Below are 23091 nucleotides of genomic sequence, written 5' to 3' on the forward strand. Positions count from 1 at the left end.
GTTGGCAGGTATCACTGAAACTTTCTCATGTGCAGTTTTGCCATGGGTTCCATAAGTAAGACAGATACAGTGAACGTTTGTACTCCAAGAAACTTCACTGGTCATCCTGGTGTTTCCTCTCTACTTGCCTGAAAAAGATATACCCCATGGAGTATTGATGGGCAGGGTCTCAATATAGTGGAAGAATGAGAAGCAGCCTTCTATAACCTCTGCTGGACCATGAACAGCATAGTTAGGCCCAGTTATAACACCAGGCCTTCTGAAATTTCCAAAGTGGATGGCCTACACTGGTTGCATATACACACGTCTAAAAACAGAGCTGCATAAAGCTACCCTGGCCATACAAGCTTTTTATTGTCCTTTAAATTACCTGTCCCTGAGTTACCCTAGCCATATGAACATTTTTTTTTTGTTTTTTTGAAATTATCTGTTATGATCTGTTGGCCTGTCACTTGATAAGGTTTGTGACTGCATAAGAGTGGGAATTCTAGACTCCTTTCTGCCTTGACTGTACCACCACTAGCTCAATACACCTGTCCAACACTTTGGTGTAAGTGACTTCTACTTCTGATACACCAGCTCCCTGTTACAAAGTCCAGTTCAACATGCTAGCAGCAGCCTGAACTTTCACCTCAAAGGGTGGACACATGCAGTAGATTCCAAGCCAAAGGGCTGGGAAGCCACCTCAATCAGTAATGGCATCCATGGGCATGACACAGTTTCTTACACTTTTTCTCGACAGTTCTCTCACCTTCAACAGCCTTGTTCTTGTCTGCCAATTTTGGGAGGTAGGGACTCTCACTGTAAACAAGGATGGCAACTCAAAAGGCCCACATAATGAACTCCAGGTTCTTTTGCTTCAGCCACGCCTGAAGGAAGGTTTCTCTCCTTTTTTAGGCTTTAAACATAAAGCCTGCATGAATTTGGCAGGGTATGATGAGGTGGGGCCCTACTTGATAAAATAAGCACTTAGAATGCAAGCCTTTGTATGGGATCTGGTACACCGTGGCAAACAAAAATAATTTTCCTGGAAAATTATTCACTAGCTGAAGACCACAAAAAAAATCATTTTATAGACAAATGAAACAAGAAAAAAAATCTGTAATTGGGCACACATCTTGCAAATTTCACTGTAACGAAGATATGGGTCAGAGACAAGACCAAGGTGCCACAAACTTTCTTGCAAACATACAATATATAATTGCAGCAATAAAGAATCAACACTGCACAGACTGACTAACCTTTTCTCCACATGGAATGCACACATGCTCCATATGAAGTCAGACCACACCAGGATATCCACAATACTCTAGGACACAAACTAGCTGGGCGGATGAACTCCTGTAGCCAATTCAACACCACTGCAACGGTGATCCATTTGAAGAACACCTCCTAGAGTTTAATCAAAGAACCTAGTACAATACTGCCTGCTGTGCGAAGACAGGGGCAAAACCAGCTAACATCTAGCTGCTCCTGATCTCTCTCCCCCCTCGCACCTTTTCTTGGAGGCATAAGCAAAATTTTGCACTATCACCCACTTAATAAAAACTAAACCTACCACTCCAGTATAATGGTCCTGGCAAATGATGCCACTGCATCTCATGTTTAGTCTTTCTTCCCCTGGTGCATAAGGGTATCATGAAGTCCTGGCCTACACTATAATGCATCCGGAGGCCCACCACCCAATTTCATTGCTGAAAGAACAAATCAGTGAATGATCAACATACAGTGCTTAAGAGGTTGATGATTACGAGACAAATAAAAAAAAGAAAAACACCTGATGATGATGCCATCATTTAAATAAAACTAATAAATGGGCACTGCATCTAAAATAGCACATCTATTTTGCATTTGTCTGCCCTGTTAAAGAGCTGTGTGTGTAAACATATCCAAGTTGCCGCTTGTCTCATTCAGCACTACATTACTGCAAAATACAAAGGAACTACGACCCCATCCAGACAAAAAATGTCTTTGAAAAATTCTATGAATCAGCTATGCACTTACTTATGCTGTCCATACAAAACTGTGCACGTCTAATCCTTCAGTTTTACAAAAGTTATAGCAGCCATGCAGAAAATGTTTTCAGAAATGTCTTTAAAGCAGAGGGCATAGTGCTAACAGAACATAAACACTTCAGCACTGACAAACCAATTTTTTTTTTTTTTTTAGGTTGTTTAGCTGGATTACCATGCGCAATTCTGAACAGTTTTCACAAACAGCTTTCTAGATTTTTTTTTCTTTTAACAGAAAGGAATGTACTTGGAAGAAACACATGCAGACACTAAAGGCAGACTTCACAGAGACGACAACTGAAGGCAGGAGGCAGGAAACAGCAAATTAACATCTGTGCCACAAAATTGGAAGGGTAGAATCATGTGGAAATATGGTGCAGTCTGTGGGAAAGTGCAACCCTACCCCATCAGTAAGGATCATGTTTTAACAACCCTTGGTACGTTCACTCCTGCTTTACTGCTAGAACTTGCTTAAACTTATACAGAAATTTAATGCATAAATCTACCTCCAGCTTCAGGTTTTTTTTAGTTCTCTGATATCTTAAAAAGTGGTGTTTCAATTTTACAGAGAAATAGCAGGATTACTAATGCACTGAACATTGTTCTCAAAGTTTTACTTCTAAAAGGAATACGGACTTACAAGTTATAGGTGATTATCTGACCCATCCTTGCAGGTGCTGGAAATGTCAACCCTTCGTCTAGCCCTCCATTCTTACTATGCAAAGTAGGAAAAAAGCCTTATCCTGTTCAAAACTGCACATCAAATAACTACCACTGGGAAGTCGTCACAATTAAAGGTCATATGCAAACACTATTCTGAGGTCAACGCCGTGCGTTATTTGGCAGTCACACGGGAGCTGTTTAAAGATCTTTTACATGGGAATGTCTAGATGATGTTGGCAAACACCCAGTACATTTGCATTCCTCCCACATACTCCACAGTCTAAAATTTACTGTGTATGCATTTCCTACACCATGTTTCAAAGAAATCTGTAACAATGACAACTTTGCAGATTGCAATCAGGAAAGCAAGAAGATCTGGCAATACAGACTCATGTACCAGTGAATACAGATGCAGTCGTGAAAACAAATGGTACCAATGTTAACCAGAATTATTCTTTTCATCCATGTTTGTTAAATAGCTGACCAACTGCTTTGACTATTAAGGGCAATCTAAAAATAAGAGAGTCAATTGACATCCCAAGGAAGCCCAAAGGGTCATGCATATGAACAATAATGGCTTTTACATGGTTGTAGAACTTTAGATTCTAGGAAAGTTCAACCACATGAGGGGCACAATGTAACTATATGTGGCTGAGGTGCCTAACTTTAACGGGCTTGGTAGATTATACAGCTAACATTGTCAGTAGTCCTGATAATTTGTCATGGGATACTGCCTGGGAGGCTATGATTGAGTGAAGACAATATAAACAAGCACAAGCCGACCTTCCTGTGCCCCAAAAGCCAGAAATGAGAGGCACTAAAAGAAGGCTTCACAATGTTTACACTGAAGATACTCAGAGGTGATATCTGCTGCCCCCAACCCCCACCGGCATGCTACTAAGAAAACTGCCCCATCTTTCTCACTCTCTCGGAAAAGATAATATATGGTCACGGTCTGGGATTCCAGACTTCACTAGTATATCAGCCTGTCTAAATTCCAACACCTACTGCAGATCGAGATGCACAGTGTAAAGTGTACAACCACCACACTTTGTCCACTACCATTAGGAACTGCTCCAAGCAAAAAGGAAATCTGCCACACTATGGTGGTAGACAGCCACAGCAGAAAGACAGATTAATATAATCATCCATCAAACTCAACAAAGCTCAGAAAAAACATCCGGTAGAATCAAAAGGAAGCTGCAAACTATAGATGCGTTAAGCTGCTTTTTTAATACACACACTTTTCATCCGGGCACAGTCCAGACTTTTTCAGACACAAAAACACAATAAATGTAAAAGCACACACTAAAATACTAGTGTAGGAACAGCACATGACTAGTTGTGCCCTATCTTAGCTGTGCTTAACTAATTAGACAATTAGTCAGGCTATAGATAAGGGAAAGGAGGTATACACGGCTTACCTTGACCTTGCTAAAGCATTTGACACCATTCCCCATTAAGGTATTATTGATAAGCTCACCAGCCTGGGCATAAACCCTTACGTCACAAGATGGATCGCAAACTGGCTCTCAGACGGATCCCATAAAGTAAGAGCAGCGGGATCTATGTCCGAATCCAGACCAGTAACGAGTGGTGTGCCTCAGGGCTCTGTCCTGGGGCCCTTCCTGTTTCGCATATACTTCTCAGAAGTATAGGCAAGCACAGAAGGGCTGTGGCTGACTAAGTTTGCAGACAACTGCAAACTGGGTGCTATAATAGAGTCTCCGGCCAACATGAAGATCCTCCAGAAGGGCCTAAATGAGACTGATGCATGGTGTCAAAGCCATGGTCTCAAGCTAAATGTAAAAAAATGCATAGTAATCCCCTTTGGAAAAAACAGAGTACCCGCAAACTACAACATAGGAGGCAATCCCCTGAAATCTGAAAAAGAAATAAGGGATCTAGGGACCCAAGTAGATAGTCAGCTTTCCTTTTATAACCATGTTGCCAAAGTGGTTAGAAAATCCTTCTATGTGACCCATCTGATCACGAAAGGGTTCGCATCAAGATCTAAAGATGTAATGGTGCCCCCTCTACTCTTCCCTCATCAGACCCATTATTGAGTACAATACACCAATTGGAATGTACCTGGCTAGACATCTCCAGAAGCTGGAGAGACCACAGAGGTACCTAACCAAGAGGATTACTGGCCTCAAACAGTTGCCCTATGCAGCACGATTGAAAAAGCTAAGACTGTTCTCTGTTGCATACCGCTTTCTCAGAGGCGATCTCTGTCTAACGTAGAGAGCCATGTCCAACCCAGAATTGTTGAACATGCTCCATCTTAGCAAAACCAAATCTACTTGAGCTAATATATGCCTTCGGGCATATAGCCCAGTACCAACCTATGAACCTATAAGAGGAACCTTGATGAATGGATGGGTAACAAAGTTCACACCGGAGATCACACCAACAGCACTACTAGATAGGGGCCAAGGGTACTAGTTGCTAGTACAAGGGTCTACGGAACTACTAAAGGGGTGGTGAATACTGCACAACGTGGCTGGGCTAATATATGCCTTCGGGCAGATAGCCCAGTACCAACCTATGAACCTATAAATGATTAAATAATTAAATACCACAAGAAACCCCACCCTTCATTCGTCTCACTGTTGAAATACAGAATATCACTGAACATCCTTTCACTATCAACTCTAAGAATATATATACAAAAATATACAAAGATAAAACATAAGAGTGAGATAAAGTCACCAGTACATGATTATATAAATTGATTTACTTTACAGCTAAGACAGGGCACAACTAGTCATGTGCTGTTCCTACACGAGTATTTTAGTGTGTGATTTTACATTTATTGTGTTTTTGTGTCTAAAGAAGTATGGACTGTGCCCGGACGAAAAATGTGTGAGCATTAAAAAAAACAGCTTAACGCATCTACAGTTTGCAGCTTCCTTTTTCTTCTACGGGACGTTTTTGCTGAGTTTTAGTAGTTTGAAGTGTAAACTCCAATAACAAAGCACCAGGACTAACTAAATGGCGCAAACTCTCCCAAAAGGAGGCAACTGTGAAGACACAGACACTTTTATCAGAGTATTCAGAAAAATGTCAATTATCTTGCCGATTCATGTTAACTACTGCTATAAATTGTGTATACTCATCTCTGTGTACCTTTGTACTATTACATCTTTGGAGCTTTCCTCCTCAGGCCTCCACCGAAAATGGTCCAGTCAGACCACTATGATTAACAAAATAAACTTACTAGCTCTATGCCTGTTTCCCACTTTAAAGACAGAATGGTGTTATTTATTTATTTGAATCTGCTGACTAGAAAATCCTAATATGGCCAAATCCTTTTCAGCACAGGTCCAAGGTGAAAAGTTCCACAGAAATAGCATGAAATGGCAGAGCTAAGAGTACGATAAATTTTAAAACACCCAATGCTAAAAAATGTAATTACAAATTTCTTTCCAATACAATAAATAAAATATACAGGCTGCATTACATACAATGTACAAGGTATACACCCACAACAATCAAACTACACATGAAAATTGACATATAAGGGTGGGAAGTAAGACAGAGGGATAACTTACTACAACGTTTATGCAAATTGTAAATACAATCACACTACACAAGGTAGCAGTATGCAAACATGGGGGTCAGGTTGAACAGTGCACGTGAGCAGTATGAAGTCATGGATAAAAGATGCAGAAACAAAAATTAAGGGTACTCAAAATAATGCAGAATTTGTAAGGAGAGATCTAGCTGCAGAAAAAGCAAGGCCTGACACAGACATCAGGGCTGCACATTGTACAAATTTTCCCAGGCAGCTAACCTTACCCCCAAGAAGTAGAAAATACGCATGTTCTACACCAAGTAAAGAACAGCAACAAAGCACAACACAGGGGCACAGTCGGATACTTCCTGCATCTGAAGCTCGTTTGACAAATCCAAAATTTAAGTAAGTACCCATAACGTTTGCATCTGGCTTCATCCTGCTCTGGTTTGAAGGTATAAATAAGAGTCCCCAGTTAAATTTTTTGGGGGGAGTACTTTTGCCCCTTATGCTGGATGACCATTAATCCTCCCCCAATGGTCACCCATTCCTTTCCCAATAGTAAGGAGTTCTCAGATCTATAGACCACTTACTTGTACTCTTGGACAGCATTCTAGCTATGAGGGTGGTTTTGTAATTAATGGCTTATAACGCCTCTCCAGGGGGGTGATGTGAATACTGACGTCACTACAAGGACTGTTTATGCCCTTCTGTCTGAGCATGTATGTGCCTCCAAGGGCTGCCCATCATTGGCTTAAGAGGTCACACCACCATCTCCTTGTATACTGCTACCTTTGCTCATGAACAAAGGTTGTGCCAGGAAAACCATATCACAAACTAGCTCACATCACCAGCCCACTTCCCTCAAGATGTGCACATCCATTCTTCCCTGCCGATACAGTCAAGCATCCAAGACTCTGATCTAAGTGGTCTCATCTAGACTGCAATCAGGCCTTTATTCCTCCACTCCAGAAGCACAGGTGACCCCAACTTAATTTTCTCCAGGATGGTTAAACTAGGAACACATACCCTTGATGAAACTTAGACCTAGACCTATACGTCACATTCAAGTTGTAATGTTTTGCAAAGGTATTTAACGAACACCAGGTAGCAGCTGTGCAAAAGTAGATCAAAGAAGCATTATGAATGAAGGCTATGGGCAAAGACAGTTCTGGCAGAATGTGCTTTGACATATCCTTGTAATGTTTTGGCATTTTTTCTCATAAAAGAAAAAAAATAAGAAAGCCACATGTAAAGCTCTGCAAAATATACAATGATTCTCCAAAGAATGAAAGACATGAAGCACAGAGATCGTGTCAGATGACATTGGCTTGGTTATCTACCACTAGCAGCCAGATGCCCAATAAAGGGGAAACAATTCGCCTTCTGTAAATTTGGGTAGGTGCTACTGCTGGCATGAATCTGCTGAATATACATGAGGCAGAGATAAGGTTGTAGGACAAAGTCCTGAAATGATAATGATTAGCTCCTACTAAAAAGCACAGCAACTTTCATGACCACTTCCTGATCTTTATGTGCAGGGAAAAGCCTTGAAGACCTAAAAAGTTCATCCTGTTTCTTAAAGACAGTATAGAGAAGAGAAAGACTCTTTCAAAATTAAGAGGTTTATGCTACTGAAGCCTGTTATGGGCCTCTTTTTCCTAGTGCTAAGAGAAATATGGAATATCATTTCATCACTGGTGTTACTGTGACTTCTGGATGACTCTGTGGGATGAGTATATGAACCTCATTCCCTACCACAGCTTTCTATCAGACATGAACACCTGGCAAAGGCAAACATGGGTTCAGGCTAAACAATTTATTTCAAAAGATGGTCTTTAGCTATAACATCCTGCACCCTAACAAGCTGGAGCATGAAAGAAGAATCTCCCTCTGTCAAGCTCCATCCAGCAGTAACTAGCAAGGAGATCAAAATGTTGACACCAATGACTCTAGGGCAATCTATGGCCTCCTTAAAGGGGATGAGAACCTCAACTTTAGGCAATCGCCCTTGCTACAATCCACCAGAAGAAAACGGATGGTAGCTCTCTATACAGAAGTGCTGGAAAAGATGAAATCATACCCCTTGCAGCAATAAAGGTATGCCCATTTTCTTTATACATTTCATAAAATAGTCAATTTAAGAGCTCAGAAGCAAGACTCTTTGAAGGCCAAGTCTACAAAGGATGTGTTGACATCTGCAGAAAGAAAGCAAAGTTGATCAAGGCATGCCAATGCATGACTATGCCATATCTGTCACTGTGGCAGATATATATGCTGTATCATACTCCACTTCAGTCATCTGCCAACTGTGAAGGCCTGGCCTTTTTTTTTTCTTCTTAAGATCAATGGCAGACGTGTGACATTTGGAAGACCTTCTGAATGAGGTACAGCAAGTTCAGCTTTATTTGCTGGACAACACAAACAGTGCCCAAGTCCTAGGAGTTAATAAAAACTGAATTTCCTTAGCAGATCCACAATACTTGTTTTCCTGCAGCAACCCTTTAACTTAATTATATTTTCCAATTACTTGCTTTAGCAGTATCATTCTACACACGATCACACTGTACTGTTGTGGCCCTGACTTCAGGTGTAATCCAATGTAAGAGGTTCTAGCCTTTATGTGCACTTTGGACACCATACTGTCAAGTACTGCACAACAGAATCAAAATCAGGGAACTATAGCAATGACCAATTTACTTGCCTGAGCAGAGATAAAAGTAGAGTAGTTAAGTACTCACGTTTCTAGTGACACTACAGTGGTGTGCTCTTAGAATTCTAGACTATGACTGACAAGCAAATATGGGGAGGCAATCTCTGAATATATCAGATATGGTTCCCGTGGAAGAGATATTGCTAAGTGAGGAAGCAAAGGCCCAATCCAGTACGCTTTAACACTTCCTCCAGTTTGGTGTGGAGTGTTGTAAGGTAAGCAAAATCATAACGCTGAGGCAAGGGCTACGTACAATTATCGATATCAGATTTGCAGTTATATCAATGTCTCTAACAACTCTCAACTTTTACTTAACACAGGCCAAATAAGAGCAATTTCTCTGACATAGCCTGAGAAATATAGTTACAGCTTATGCTTACATCCTTCAGAGGTCAAATTACATGCACACCTGAAAGCCAATTCAAAGACATTATTTAAATCACAGAAGAAAGAAAAATTCAGGTCTCTGAGAGATGAACTCAGTACCTACCACAAAAGCTCCCCTATGCAGACAGGCTCTGTGCCATACCTTACAGCCATTTTCTTTTCAGCTAGGCTTCACCAACTTATTTTTTTTTTTGTGGGGGGGGGGGGGGCTAACCTTGGCAGAGAGAGAGTCTGACCTCGTCAATAAGTGGAAAAGGAGAGCTGTAGGGAAGAAGGAAGCATAATAATGACACAGAACAGGTTCCAGTAACACTTCCAGTTCCCCTGTCCAATCCGTCATGTTTGTACAGACTACACTATGCAGGAAAGATTTCTGAACCCTTAATGACAGGGTGAAGCTACTTCCCAACCATGTATATACACAAAAATCAAGATATAAAGAAATTGAATATTAGTATAGATGCTATGAGGAGCATTGGCATATACTAGCTTCAAATCCCTAGTGTACTGCCACATGGCACCACAGAAATTAGTAAACAGTGCTATGTGTTGGCCAAGGGTTAAAGCGACTATCACAACATAGAAGGATGCAGGATAGTACGTCTTTACTCTTCCATGTTGCAAAGGCAACAAAACTTCAGACATTATGCCATTTGTTGTGAACTTAATGATGCAGGTGATGAAAGTAACAATGTAAACATAATGGGTATAAGCCTACATATAACCACAGAATCTTATGATTATATGAAAAATGCATTTATAAGTATTGGACTTATAAAGAAATGCAGCATCACCATATTTATAAAAGGAGGACACACCAGAGTAAACTGATAATTTAAAAAAGAAAGCAGGCAAGAGGCAATGTACTGCAACACATGGCATTTTGTCAGAAGGTGACAGGGCAATGACAAATGAAAGAGCATCATATTTCATGAGAGTGGCTTCAGGGCAGACATAAGGCTTGCAAGCTAAGGGTGGGGCAGGTGAGAGGGATGACCAGTCAGTGCCAATGCACCTGAAGTGGCCTAACCAAAACTTAAACAGATGCCCCTGAAAATGTGAGGCTATACTAAACATCTGTTAACATCCTTTTTTGAGTCTTAGTCTTTAGGACCCCAATGACCACCATTTCTCTGCCTCCTAAAATTCACACTTTTTGGTGTCAGCTTATCAGTGACATTCCTAAGCCTTCAGTGGAGAATCCCTCAAATACTCCTATACTCAGAAACCTCATTAGCCCCTATCAAAATCTTTCAACCTTATGATCGGCCAACAGACTTCCCTTAAATCTAACAAATCTGGGGTCAGCCTATTTACTAACTCAATTGGAAACACTTGAAACAAGCTTCCTAGAGAACTAACATCCTTGTCTTCCACTCCACTTTTCAAAAAACAGCTGAGAATCTTCCTAAAATCACAATGGCTTTGCCCATGCTCTAATCTTGACTGACTCACTTCTCCTTCGGCTTACCATTTTTTAGCCTGTTTACTGAATTCTTCTTGTATGGCTCTTTTTTTACTTCTCTCAAACTAATTTCTTAGCAATTTTTGTTAACCCAAGAAACAACTCCCTACCTGTGTTTATATTCTGCATCATCACTGTTCTGGTAAAGAATGTTTATTAAATATATTTATATTTGTCAGTAGGACTGTACTGCCAATGAATCTGTATTTTAAATACGTTTAGACTGTAGCTGAGCATTATTAATGTAATCTTCTTTTTATCGTTGGTTCAATGTTGTCTACAAAAGTGTTTTTACTGTAATTGGAGCATTTAATAAAACTTCTTTATTTTATGTGGAGCTTTTCTTCCCGGGCCTCTGCAAACAATGGACATATATCCAGTCGGACTTTCCCGGTCAACAAATGTAAAATAAATAGAATAAATAAATACTATGACTCCCTCACATGCCCCAACTTTACAGTACTACATTTGTCCTTCAGGGCCTCAGTGGGGGACATTTAGTTCTCAGGGGCACCTACCTGATGTAAACAGAAACTGAACAGTAAGCTGTGCATGGACTTCTTCACAGGGTCTCTTTTACTGTGCTACACATGTCCGTCTCACTGGGTACTTGAGGCTACCAGGTTGCAGCATTAACACCAACTCTGCAGAGAGGTTTCAGAATTGCAGTTGAGGAGTGAACTATGAGGTATTACCGGAGACTGTTGTTTACTGCAATGTTAGGGAGATGGATACATGTTGCCAGAAGGCTGTTTACCTCTTTCTGTTCTGATTAAGACTTAAAACTGTTGGACTCACTAAAAGTCCCTATCCTAAGCTCTAAATGCCAAGTTTCTCACTTTCTGTTTTAACACTTCTGCCCTGAAAATGTTTTCTGAATGACATCTTCTAGCCATTTGTTACCTTAAAGCAATTATACCCAAGCTCTAGTAGCAAACAAAGCATCACAACTGTCTGCACTGTATCCTAAAACATTCAAAAGAGAAAATGAGCAATCCGAGAACTACAGAACAGGAAGTGAAATCATGATGCGCAACAAAAAGCATACACATAGCTACTGTTGATACCTGACGGATGTTGCCACCACACAGCAACTAATTGCAAGTTCACAAGCAGGCCAAACTCTTTCGGCTTGTAATAGCACAACATGGGAGCCCCAGTAAACCAGAATTCTGGCTTACAGGACTTCTACATTCTACTGCCAATTAATGCCTTTTCTGCTGGTACTTGCCAGAAGCGAGTAGAAAAATGAAACCAGCCCTCCCAGGATAAGTGTTTGGAACAGACAGTAATTTTGCCTCTCTGCTCATAACTGAAATAAGTCCTCGCTTCACATACTTATGCTCAATCAAGACTTGAGGCAACCAGAAGCTGGAAAAACACTATGGTTGCCCTCTAGAGATAGTACAGCAAAGAGGCTCTCCCCAAGATCATATAACGTTAGTATGCTTAATTTCCTACAGGTTCCTATCTCCACCGGCAAGCATACCATATTGTACATTATACCATGACCCCCCCAAAACTTGCACGCTGATTGGCCAGCGAGCCCGTTGTAAATCGAGTTATACTAATGGAAAAAGGTCCGGTCGCCCGGACTTTTTTCCATTAGTATAACTCGTTTTTTTAAAACACTGTCTCGCTATGTTAAATGGGTTTAACATAGCGAGACAGCTTTAAAATAAGCAACGGAGATCTCCGTTGCTTATTTTAAAGCTGTCTCGCTATGTTAAACCCATTTAACATAGCGAGACAGTGTTAAAAAGCAACTGAAAGCAAGATCTCCGTTGCTTTTTTAGTGTTTAAGCTATGTTAAATGAGTTTAACATAGCGAGTCAGTTAAAATAAGCAACGGACATCTCCGTTGCTTATTTTAAAACTGTCTCATATGTTAAACTCATTTAACATACATAAAAAGCAATGGAGATCTTGCTTTCTCCATTTTGCCCACAGCTCTGATGTACTGCGCAGGCGCGCAGTACATCAGAACTGCCGTGGATGCCAGACATCTGCGGAAGGGCAGCAAACAGGCATTATACTATGCCATTATTTAAGAAAAGTAATAGTTTCTTTTCTTAAATAATGTCATGGTATAATAGCAATAACCCACTTCTGGGTGTGGGTAATGCTAAATTTACCCACGGTTGGCTTTGTTTGGTCCCTCGGACTTCGCCCTCGGGACCAAACCACGCCAACTGTGGGTAAATTTAGCATTACCCACACCCAGGCGTGGGTTATTGCTATAATAATCAGCTAATAATCAGTGCAGTATCCAGTAACAGTATACGGATTTCAGAAAAAAAACTTAAAAGTATAGAACTACAAAGAAAACAGCTAAGCAACTTCTGGTTATTGGTTATGTAACATTAATAAATAATCACACTGAAATATAGTTTAGGTACACTAGCACAAAGCAAGCTATATACGTTTTGCTAGGGAAAAGATTGTTCCTAGTATAACAATGTCATGCTACTATAACACAGAATTACCCAAAGATGACTAAAACAGTTCACTCCCAAAGATAATGTTCAAATGGACATTAGGTAAATATACTGGTTCGGTGTCCCAAGTGAAAGTACCAAAAATCTGCAAAATTAACTGCAACTGCCAAGGAAATACAGGGATTCTTTAAACTCTTTGTAATGCCATTAAACCATTTCTGTAGGGAAGCTTTGCCCTCCTTCACCCCCTCTTCATATGAGAGGCTACATGTCAATAAACCTGTTGGGGAAGTGGAGCTAGAGTAATTCTCTTGAGATACTGCAACCATACACACTTGGTATACATTTACTATCCTTGCACTCTCAGTGTTGATGTTCCAGGGATCATAACCCTTTGCTTCCTTGTTTAGTTGCATTAAAAAAGTACAGTTTTGTACCTACCATAAATGTAGATGTCCGATAGGTATGCATCTGCAGTCATCACATATGGGTTGTCCTGCCTCAGGCAGCCCTTCGGTCGGCCGGATTCCAAAGTCTGGGTCTGGCCTCGGCTGATGTCGCACTTTCCCCGACGTCAGAGCGTCTGGGGTATAAAAGCATCAGCCGACGCCATTTTCCTCAGTTTTTCTTGCCCCAGATGCCAGGTGCCCTCTAAAAAAGGCTAAAATTTGGAGATATGCATTGTAAAAAACAAATCCAAACATGCACAGTCCTATAAAAACAAATACACCATAATAGATCCCCCCAGCTAGCTATAAGAGGGGTAAGTACCCAAGAAGTATACCACAGAGGGGGAGGAGGGAGGGTAAACCTGACTGCAGATGCATACCTATCGGACATCTACATTTATGGTAGGTACAAAACTGTACTATGTCCTTCAAGGATGCATCTGCAGTCATCACATATGGGTAGAATACCATAGCCAATCTGGGGGTGGAGGTACTATGTAAGGGATGGTGTAGCTAAGATACCCTGCAGGACTGCCGTAGCAAAGCCTGCTCTGGATCTGGAGTATAAAGGTAAATTGTAATGCTTGGCAAAAGTATGCACGGAGCTCCATGTAGCAGCTTCTAAAATGTCCTTGGTAGCCATCCCTCTTAGGAAGGCTGTGGTGGTGGCTGTGGCTCTCGTGGAATGAGGTCTAATGTTAGCTGGCACAGTTTTTCCATGAAAGGAGTAACAAAAGCGAATGCAATTTCCTATCCATTTTGAAATAGTCTGTTTGGAAATTGCTTTTCCTTGTGCCCCAGCAGCATATGCTACAAACAGCTGGCCAGTCTTTCTGTAACTTTTAGTTCTGTCCAAGTAGTAGCGTAACTGTCTGTGTATGTCCAGGGTGTGCAGAAGTTTTTCCCCTTTGTTTTGTGGTTGTGGGAAGAATGTAGGCAAGTGAATAGCTTGGTTCAAAGATACCCTGGATACCACCTTTGGCATAAATGTAGGATTGGTTCTCAATGAAACTCTGTCCTGATGAAAGATAAGAAATGGCTGTACTGCCATTAGAGCTTGTAACTCAGATACTCTTCTTGCTGAGGTTATGGCCAGAAGGAAGGCAGTTTTCCAAGACAGAAACTGTAGATCTGCAGATGCTGCTGGTTCAAAGGGAGGAAGTGTTAGTTTTTCCAACACGAAGTTAAGGTCCCAAGTAGGTAGAGGTGGTTTCCTTGGAGGATTGATGTTTCTGATTCCTCTTAGAAACTGTCTCAGGAGAGGATGAGAGAAGACAGGTGGGTTAACATTGTATCCTGCTGAGGCATCTATCTTAATGGAAGAGTAAGACAGGCCGTTGTGGAATAATTCTGCCAAATATTCCTGCCAAATATTCCAGTATATGTGCCATGTTCATCACTGTCGCATCTAGGCCCTTTGTTGTATTCCAAGTGTGAAATCGTTTCCATTTTGCTGAATATGCCTTCCTTGTGGAAGGCCGGCGAGCTTCCATAATAATATCCTTCACTCTCTGGGATAGCTTATCCTGAGGAGGAGTCATGGTATTTTCCAGGCAGTTAGCTGCAAGGTTTTCAGGTTGGAATACAGAGTCTTGAAATTGTGCTGTGTCAGTAGAAGTGGCCATAGGGGAAGAGGCCACGGTTTCGTCTGTGACATGCTCTTTAACAGTGGGTACCAGTGCTGTCTTGGCCAGTTTGGAGCTATCAGAATCACTCTGGGCTGCTCTGTCCTGATCTTCAGTAAGACCTTGGTCATTAATGGGAGAGGTGGAAAAGCATACACTGTTAGAGCTTTCCAGCTGAAAGAGAGCGTCCACTTTCCATGCTTGTGGGTGGTATGTCCTTGAGCAGAATTTCTTCAGTTGATGATTGTGGGGGGAGGCGAACAGATCTATTTCCGGCCTTCCCCATGATTGTGTTATGAGTAAGAAGATGTCTGGGTGCAGCATCCATTCGTGTGCATCCATGGTATTTCTGCTTAAGCTGTCTGCCAGTATATTGTCTTTCCCTGACAGGAACTGGGACTGCAGCTGTATATTGAGTTTCAAGGAAAGTTCCCATAGATTCATTGCCAGTCTGCAAAGAGGGTAGGAATGGGTGCCCCCTTGCTTGTTTATGTACCACATAACTGTGGTGTTATCTGTCCTTATGAGTAGGTGGCCTTGGTGTAGAAAAAGTTTGAAGGCCTCGATTGCATGCATCACTGCCAGCATTTCCTTTTGGTTTATGTGCCTGCGCAGCTCTCTTTGTGACCATAGCCCTTAGATACATCTGCCCTCCATGTGTGCTCCCCAACCTTGGTCTGAAGCGTCCGTAGTGATGGTTTGGTTGGCTCTTGGCTTGCTGAAGGGCAACCCACTGTTCGACTGGCAGGCTTGAGCCCACCACAGAAATTCCTTTTGAAGGCATGGAATGAGTGGTATCAAAGTTTCTAAGCTGTGACTGTGCTGAGTCCATAAACTCCTTAGGTGCCATTGTAATTTTCTCATATGCAGCCTTGCTTGTGGAATCAGAAGAATGCAAGATGCCATGTAACCCAGGGCCTACAGGATTTTCCTTGCAGTTAGCTGAGTTTGTCTTGTCAGATTCTTGAAGTAATCCGGTAGTTGTTTTTGTTTTTCTTCTGTGAGAAAGGCCATTTGGGTGGTTGTGTCTAGATCCGCACCCAGAAAAGTTATTCTTTGGGATGGAACAAGTCTTGATTTGTGGCAGTTGACTGTATATCCCAAGGCCTGCAGTAGATGGATGGCATAATCCAAGTCCTTTAACAAAGTTTGCTTGCTGTCCGCTTGTATAAGGCAGTCGTCCAGATATGGGTAAATTTGAATCCCCTGAAGTCTGCAGTGTGCAATTACTGATGCCAGGCATTTCGTGAATACTCTGGGCGCAGTAGATAAGCCAAAGGGCAATGCTGAGAATTGATAATGCTCTGACCCTGCAAGAAATCTGAGGTGTCTTCTGCAACTTTGTCTGATAGGGACATGCAGGTATGCCTCCTTGAGGTCTAGAGTCACCAGCCAAGACCCCTTGCCCTGCATGGGAAGGAGTTGCTGTAGAGTCAGCATTTTGAATTTTGGCACAATGAGGTAAGTATTCAGTGCGGACAAGTCGAGAATAGGCCTCCATTGATTTTCTTTTCTTGGAACAAGGAATAATCTGGAGTAAAATCCTTGGCCTTGTTCTGAAAGAGATACCTTTTCTATAGCTTTCATTTGTATTAAGTTGGAAATTTGTTTCAAAGCCTCTGCCCTCTGATTTGGTGGCAGGTCTGGCATGCCTTTTCTTTTGGCAATGTGTGGAAATGGAACCTGTATCCTTTGTCTATTATTTGCAGTGTCCATGTGTCCCTTGTAATGCTGTGCCAATTTTTGAAAATAAAGAAAGCTTTCCGCCCAAAGGTGCTTCTAATTGAGCCCTGGTCGGCGGAGTCAAAACAAAGTCATTGAGTCTGTCCTGGTGTAGTAGTTGTAGTTCCTGCACTACCTCTCTGGTTGGGAGGCTGCCATTGACGGCCTCTGTAGGAGCCTCTAGCTTGCCCTCTACCTCTGGCACGCCTATTCCTGCCTCTCTGAGATCTGTCTGAGTCCGGAAAGGACCAATTCTTAGTAGGGCAATTTCTGCTGAATCTCGGTGGTTGGACTTGCAGAAAGTCTTTGACTGTTTGCACAGATTTTGCCTTTTCTTCAAATTTCTTTAAGACCTCTTGAGCCGTGGAACCAAATAATTTTTGATTTTCCATAGGAGCATCCAAAAGCTTAGCTTTAACATGGTCTGGCAGAGACTGTTCCTTCAGCCAGGCATGCCTACGTATGACTGCACCTGTCACAGCTGACCTACATGAAGCTTCCAATGCATCATAACCACACTGCAAGAAATGGTTACTAACCTGCTGGGAGTTATGTACCAGATCCTGAAGGGATTTGCGATCAAGGGGTTCAGAAGAAGACAGTTTCTTATGCAATTCATCTAACAAATACTCTTGGTACTGTATCATATGAAATTGACAATTTAATGCCCTCATGGAAAGAGTTGCAGTAGTATTCACTTTCTTACCCCATCTCTCTAATGCTCTTGACTCCCTTTCAGAGGGTAGAGGATTTCTAGCAGTGGCAGCTGCAACCCTTTTTGGGCCCTGGGAAATACTTTCTGGATCAGCAGAGTGGGCCTTGTACAGGTGTAGATGTGAGTCCGGGACCCTGTAGTACCTATCAGGTTTGGCAGGAGCCGGAGGGAGAGAGTCAGGGGCTGTACTAGCATCAGAGTACACATCATCAATGACATTCAAAACAGGAGGTATAGCTAAAGGCCTATGCTGAGGTAAATGTAAAAAGGTCCTTAATCTTTTTCTAGAATCAGAGAATTCCTGACCCTGCCATTGAAAATGTTCTCTCAGAGTGTAATGTCTCTCCAAAGGAGAGCTCTTCAGGAGGGGAGACCGAGGGAATAGATTCTTCAGCATCAGAATCCTCGTAGGCCGAATAAGCCTCCTCCTGGTGGTCTGACAGAGTAGAGCCATCAGTGGACTCATCTGAGGAGTGGGGGTCAGGGGCCTCAACCCTGGGCCTTTTGTCCGAAGGTGGTTGAGCGCCCCTGTCCGGATGAGGTTGAGAACCTCTAATTAAGGAGATAAGATCCTCTGCTAAGCTAAGAATCTGTGAGCCAGTAGAGGGTCTCTGAGAGGAAACCTTGGGAGGCAAAGCTTTAGAAAGTTTAGCAGCTTTAGCCCTAGAGAAAGCCTTAATGGACATGGATGCAGGAGGTCTGGCTGCACCACGTGCAGGAGTAGACTTGTCTAAAGGAATGGTGTCGTAAGGTTCCTGGACACCAGTTTCAGTAGGTAATTCAATAACCGACTCGGCCGGGGCCTCCGGGGCCGAGGAAGTCGGTTGTGCGGTTTCGGTAATCAGAAGTACCAAGGACTCTGTATCAGCCGAGACAGAGACACTCGCGGTAGGCCTGACCGTGGTTTCAGCCGAAACCGCGGCCCGCGTGTGTCGGTCCTTGTCCTTCCGTTTCTTAACTAAATGCGAAGTCGGAGTCTCCGACGGCATCTTGTAAGCAAAACTAGCCCCAAAGAATTCCTCTGCAAACTCCGACCAACGTCTAAGAGTTCGTCGGTTGAAGGAAGCATAGGCTGAACAGGCCGAGACGTCATGGTCTGGGCCTAGGCAGGGGAGGCAGTAAGAGTGGAAATCCTTATGAGGTATTTGTTTCCCACAAGTTAAACAATTATTAACTTTATCTGACATCGGCTGAGGCAAGAAAGAGTCCCCAACGGGGTACTTAGCTTTTTCGAAGTCTTCGGTAGCTGAATCACAGGAGCTGGCCGACCGGCACTTGCGAACTGCTTCTGCTTCGGGTACCACGCGGCAAGAAAGACTGAGGAAAATGGCGTCGGCTGATGCTTTTATACCCCAGACGCTCTGACGACAGGGAAAGTGCGACATCAGCCGAGGCCAGACCCAGACTTTGGAATCCGGCCGACCGAAGGGCTGCTTGAGGCAGGACAACCCATATGTGATGACTGCAGATGCATCCTTGAAGGACATCATCATCGTTTACCAACAAAAACACACTGCAAAAACATGTAAACCAAACAAACAACAATACAATAGGCTATCCCCAAGCCTAACACACACGCTTCAAAATGTTATTGTGTATATACATGACAACACATGACTTACATCAGCACTGGGCCACAATTTCTTTACAACATTTTCTATTCGGTTAAACACATCTTCTCGCATTTCCTTTTCTTCAGGAGTCGGTGACATGTACTTTACAAAGTCCAGAATTTCTTCATGGAGGCTGTAAAGATAAAAGTAAAATTCAGAGAGGAGTAGTGAATTACAAAGCCTAAAGCCACTACTAATACTGTCACCAGTCTAACACTTTAACCAGGTTTTCTTAGCATGGATGAAAGGGCTATTGCTTTAACTCATTCTCTCCAAGAGTTCAGGAAGTTTGTCCTGTAACTTCCAGTGGGCGGAGCCTAAGCCTCGACAGAATCAAATTACATCTTCATATTTCAAACAAATGTTAATATCTCTGGAACCCTTTGGTTATGAAAGAAGTACAAATGGCAAAATCTTCAGCACAGACTATTTTTATAGTGGTAGTATTCTTTATGTTCCAGAGCTTAAACTGAATTTTATAAGTCACAGTAAAAGCAGTAACTATTATGTTTGTAATATTTTGTAAACAACTTACAATATCTCAGCAACAAGTTACACACATCCTGTCAGCAGTATTTTATTCATCTAGCTGAGAGCATTCATATGAGCTTAAGGAGTTCTGTCTGTGTAACCTGGTTGTTGAGATATTTAAAAAAGATGTTAAAATTGTATGTACATAAATTAATATAATAAAAACAACAGTTAACATCTATTTACCTGCACTAGACAGAGGTCAAATATTAATGCAGTTGAGTTTGCCACTGTGTAAGCTTTAAGATGAAATTGTTTAAAACCTTGTACATAATATGCTTTTGGAATTATTGATGCAAATATGAATAAGCAATATCTGATACCTAGAGGTGTCAGTAGGAGCTAACTGCAGATGCACCTGGAGGTGTCACTCGGATGTAATGAGTTAAAAAAAATAGCCTTGACAATATGAGGAAGCTCCACCTCCCACCAAGTCCTTTGATGTACAAGATGCCATTCATCAGTTCAAACTACAATCAGAAGCTGCAGGTTTGAATAGAGATAAAGACCATTCTCGAATGGTACTATTAAAATGCAGTTCAGACAGCTCACAGAAGCAATCATCTGAGAGTAAGGCAGCTTGAATACAACAGCTACGTACCTGCAAATGGAATCTGATGACCAACTTATGTTCCATGCAGTTCTCTCACTCATATTTTAGTATCAAACTCAAGAATGGCATTTCAAGGAACCTACACAGCTTCTGTAATTAAATAGTTTATTCACAATGTCTAAAAACAGCATACCGTCTCGCTCAAGGCTGTGTTTTCTTGTTATGCTATACCCATTTTCCTGAAATAAGCTGTCTTTGGATCATCTCCCCTGAAGACTCTAGTCTGTAGTACTTTACACCATTCAGAAAATATAAGCTCCAGAAAGACAAAGATAGTATAACAGCTCAAAAGAAGGCATACTCATCCTATATTGTCTGCACTGCACCAGGTACCATGAAAAGAGTGACACATTCTGCATGCAAAGCTTGTAATAGCAGCATACAGTAGTTCACGTCAGCTCTGGTTAAGAAAGCAGAAAATGAATGCATCTTCACTATTTTCCTTTGTCTGGTCTACCCTAAAATATGCTGCATATTAATTCTCTCTGCATCCTGGACATGCAGCTAATCACATTGTAAATACTGCTGAGTGCCTTACAACTCAAACACTGCAAATGCTTATGATTGCCTTTTGGGTCAGATAGTACCATAAAAGGCTCCCTAGACCAGCTCACATTCTCAGTTAATAAATGTTAATAAACAAACTTTAGCAAATGAAAAAGGTCCAACTGCAAAAATCACTGGACTACGTCCTAAACTAATCCTCAAGGGGGGGGGGTGACCTTATGAGAACACACCACTGACAGAAACAGCCCCAGATGAAAACTTAGACCTGGAATATATCTAGCTTTCTTAGTCTTGCAAAGATACCGAGACAGGACAAAGCAGATGCTGCACAGACATCTGTAAGGACTACTTAGATTATAACAGGTGGTGGAAGATGGCTACTGCACTAACAGATCATGCCCCTGGGACAGTTTGATACTGTCACTATACTTACTGAGATAATACTGTCTAGGTGGTTGAATTAAGACTAAATACCTTCTGATCTAATCTGGTTTTGGCAAACACAATGGAAAACTGTTCATTCTTGCATATATAACTTCCAACATTACTAAACAGAATCCAGGCAACATTGAAGTACTGCTGCTCAACAGTACGAGTCCTAAAAAACTCCACATGCTAAAAGCACTACATACCTGGAAAACATTGAGAAGAGGTGTTGCAGTAGTCAGAACATGGTATTAGCAGCTCAGAAAGTCTTGCATCCTTTTTGCGAAACTAACCATGTTAAGACTTAACTTCAGGGCCAAACAACATATGCCCTTGAAAAAGGGAATTAAAACAGTTACACTAGCATCCTCTACAGAATTTAACTAGCAAGTACAGTTGTGTACACCTACCATAAATGTAGATGTTCGAGTGTCTTCACTGTTGCAGTCATGACTGTAGGGTTCTCCCCTGCCGGCAGGCAGCCCTCGGTCGGCCAGAATCCCAAAGTCTGGGTCCGGCGTCGGCTGTTCAACCATGCTCCCTGACGTCAGAGCGCCAGGAGTACAAAGCTGACAGCCGACGCCATCTTCTACAGTTTTTCTTGCCCCAGATGTCAGGAGTCCCAAAATGAAAAAGGTCCCATAACCTTTGCAAATACACCTCAGAAGAATGGTGAAACAAAGGAAATACACAAAAATAAGAGGGGACAGGAGGGAGGGAAACCCAGACTGCAACGGTGAAGACACTCCAACATCTACATTTATGGTAGGTGTACACAACTGTACTATGTTCATCGTGTTTCACTGTTGCAGTCATGACTGTAGGGTAGAATCCCAAAGCTGAAAGAAAGGGAGGTGGTCATAAAGAGGAAGGGGCGGCTAAAAGGCCTGCAAGACTGCAGAGGCAAAGCCTGCCCTAGACTTAGAGTAGAGAGATAGATTGTAGTGCTTTGAAAAAGTATGCACTGAACTCCAAGTTGCAGCTTCCAAAATGTCCTTGGTAGGAACTCCCCTGAGGAAGGCCGCAGAAGTGGCAGCAGCTGTGGTGGAATGAGTCCGAATACTCCCTGGGATTAGCTTTCCATGGTGAGAATAACAAAATCTGATTCCATGAGCAATCCATTTAGAAATGGTCTGTTTTGAAATGGCTTTACTTTGGGAACTTGAAGCATAAGAAACAAACAATTGTTCTGATTTTCTGATGTCCTTGGTTCTGTTCAGGTAAAAACGTAGTTGTCTGTGTACATCCAAGGAATGTAAGATCCTTTCCCCTTTATTTTGAGGAGTGGGGAAAAAGGTTGGCAAGTGGATAGTTTGATTTAAAGACACTTTGGAAACCACCTTAGGCATGAAGGCTGGATTAGTCCTCAAAGATACCGTCTTGATGAAAAATAATATAAGGTTCCACAGCCATAAGAGCTTGTAACTCAAACTCTCCTGGCAGAGGTTAGAGCGAACAGGATAGCTGTCTTCAAAGATAAAAACTTGATGTCAGAAGAGGCAGCAGGCTCAAAAGGAGGCAAGGTTAGTTCTTCCAAAACATAGTTGAGATCCCAAGCAGGAACGGGAGGAGATCTAGGAGGTCTTAAGTTCTTAGCTCCTCTGAGAAAATGTCTCATGAGCTGGTGGGAAAAGATGGGAGGGTCTGTATTATAATGAGCAGAAATAGCAGAGGCATGTATCTTAATGGAAG

General features: G+C 42.0%; 1 protein-coding gene across 1 annotated transcript in view; it reads right to left on the bottom strand.

Annotated features, from left to right (window-relative positions):
• The window catches only part of TENT4B (terminal nucleotidyltransferase 4B), a 771840-nt gene that overhangs the window by 517664 nt on the left and 231085 nt on the right, over positions 1-23091 (bottom strand). Inside the window, exon 2 of the mRNA XM_044081982.1 lies at positions 19332-19455. Within this exon, the coding sequence (XP_043937917.1) occupies positions 19332-19455 (124 nt within the window). The remainder of the gene's footprint in view (positions 1-19331; positions 19456-23091) is intronic.

The sequence above is a fragment of the Protopterus annectens genome, chromosome 8.part1 (assembly GCF_019279795.1).
Source record: "Protopterus annectens isolate FY-2018-M chromosome 8.part1, PAN1.0, whole genome shotgun sequence".
In the NCBI taxonomy this organism is placed as follows: Eukaryota; Metazoa; Chordata; order Ceratodontiformes; family Protopteridae; genus Protopterus; species Protopterus annectens.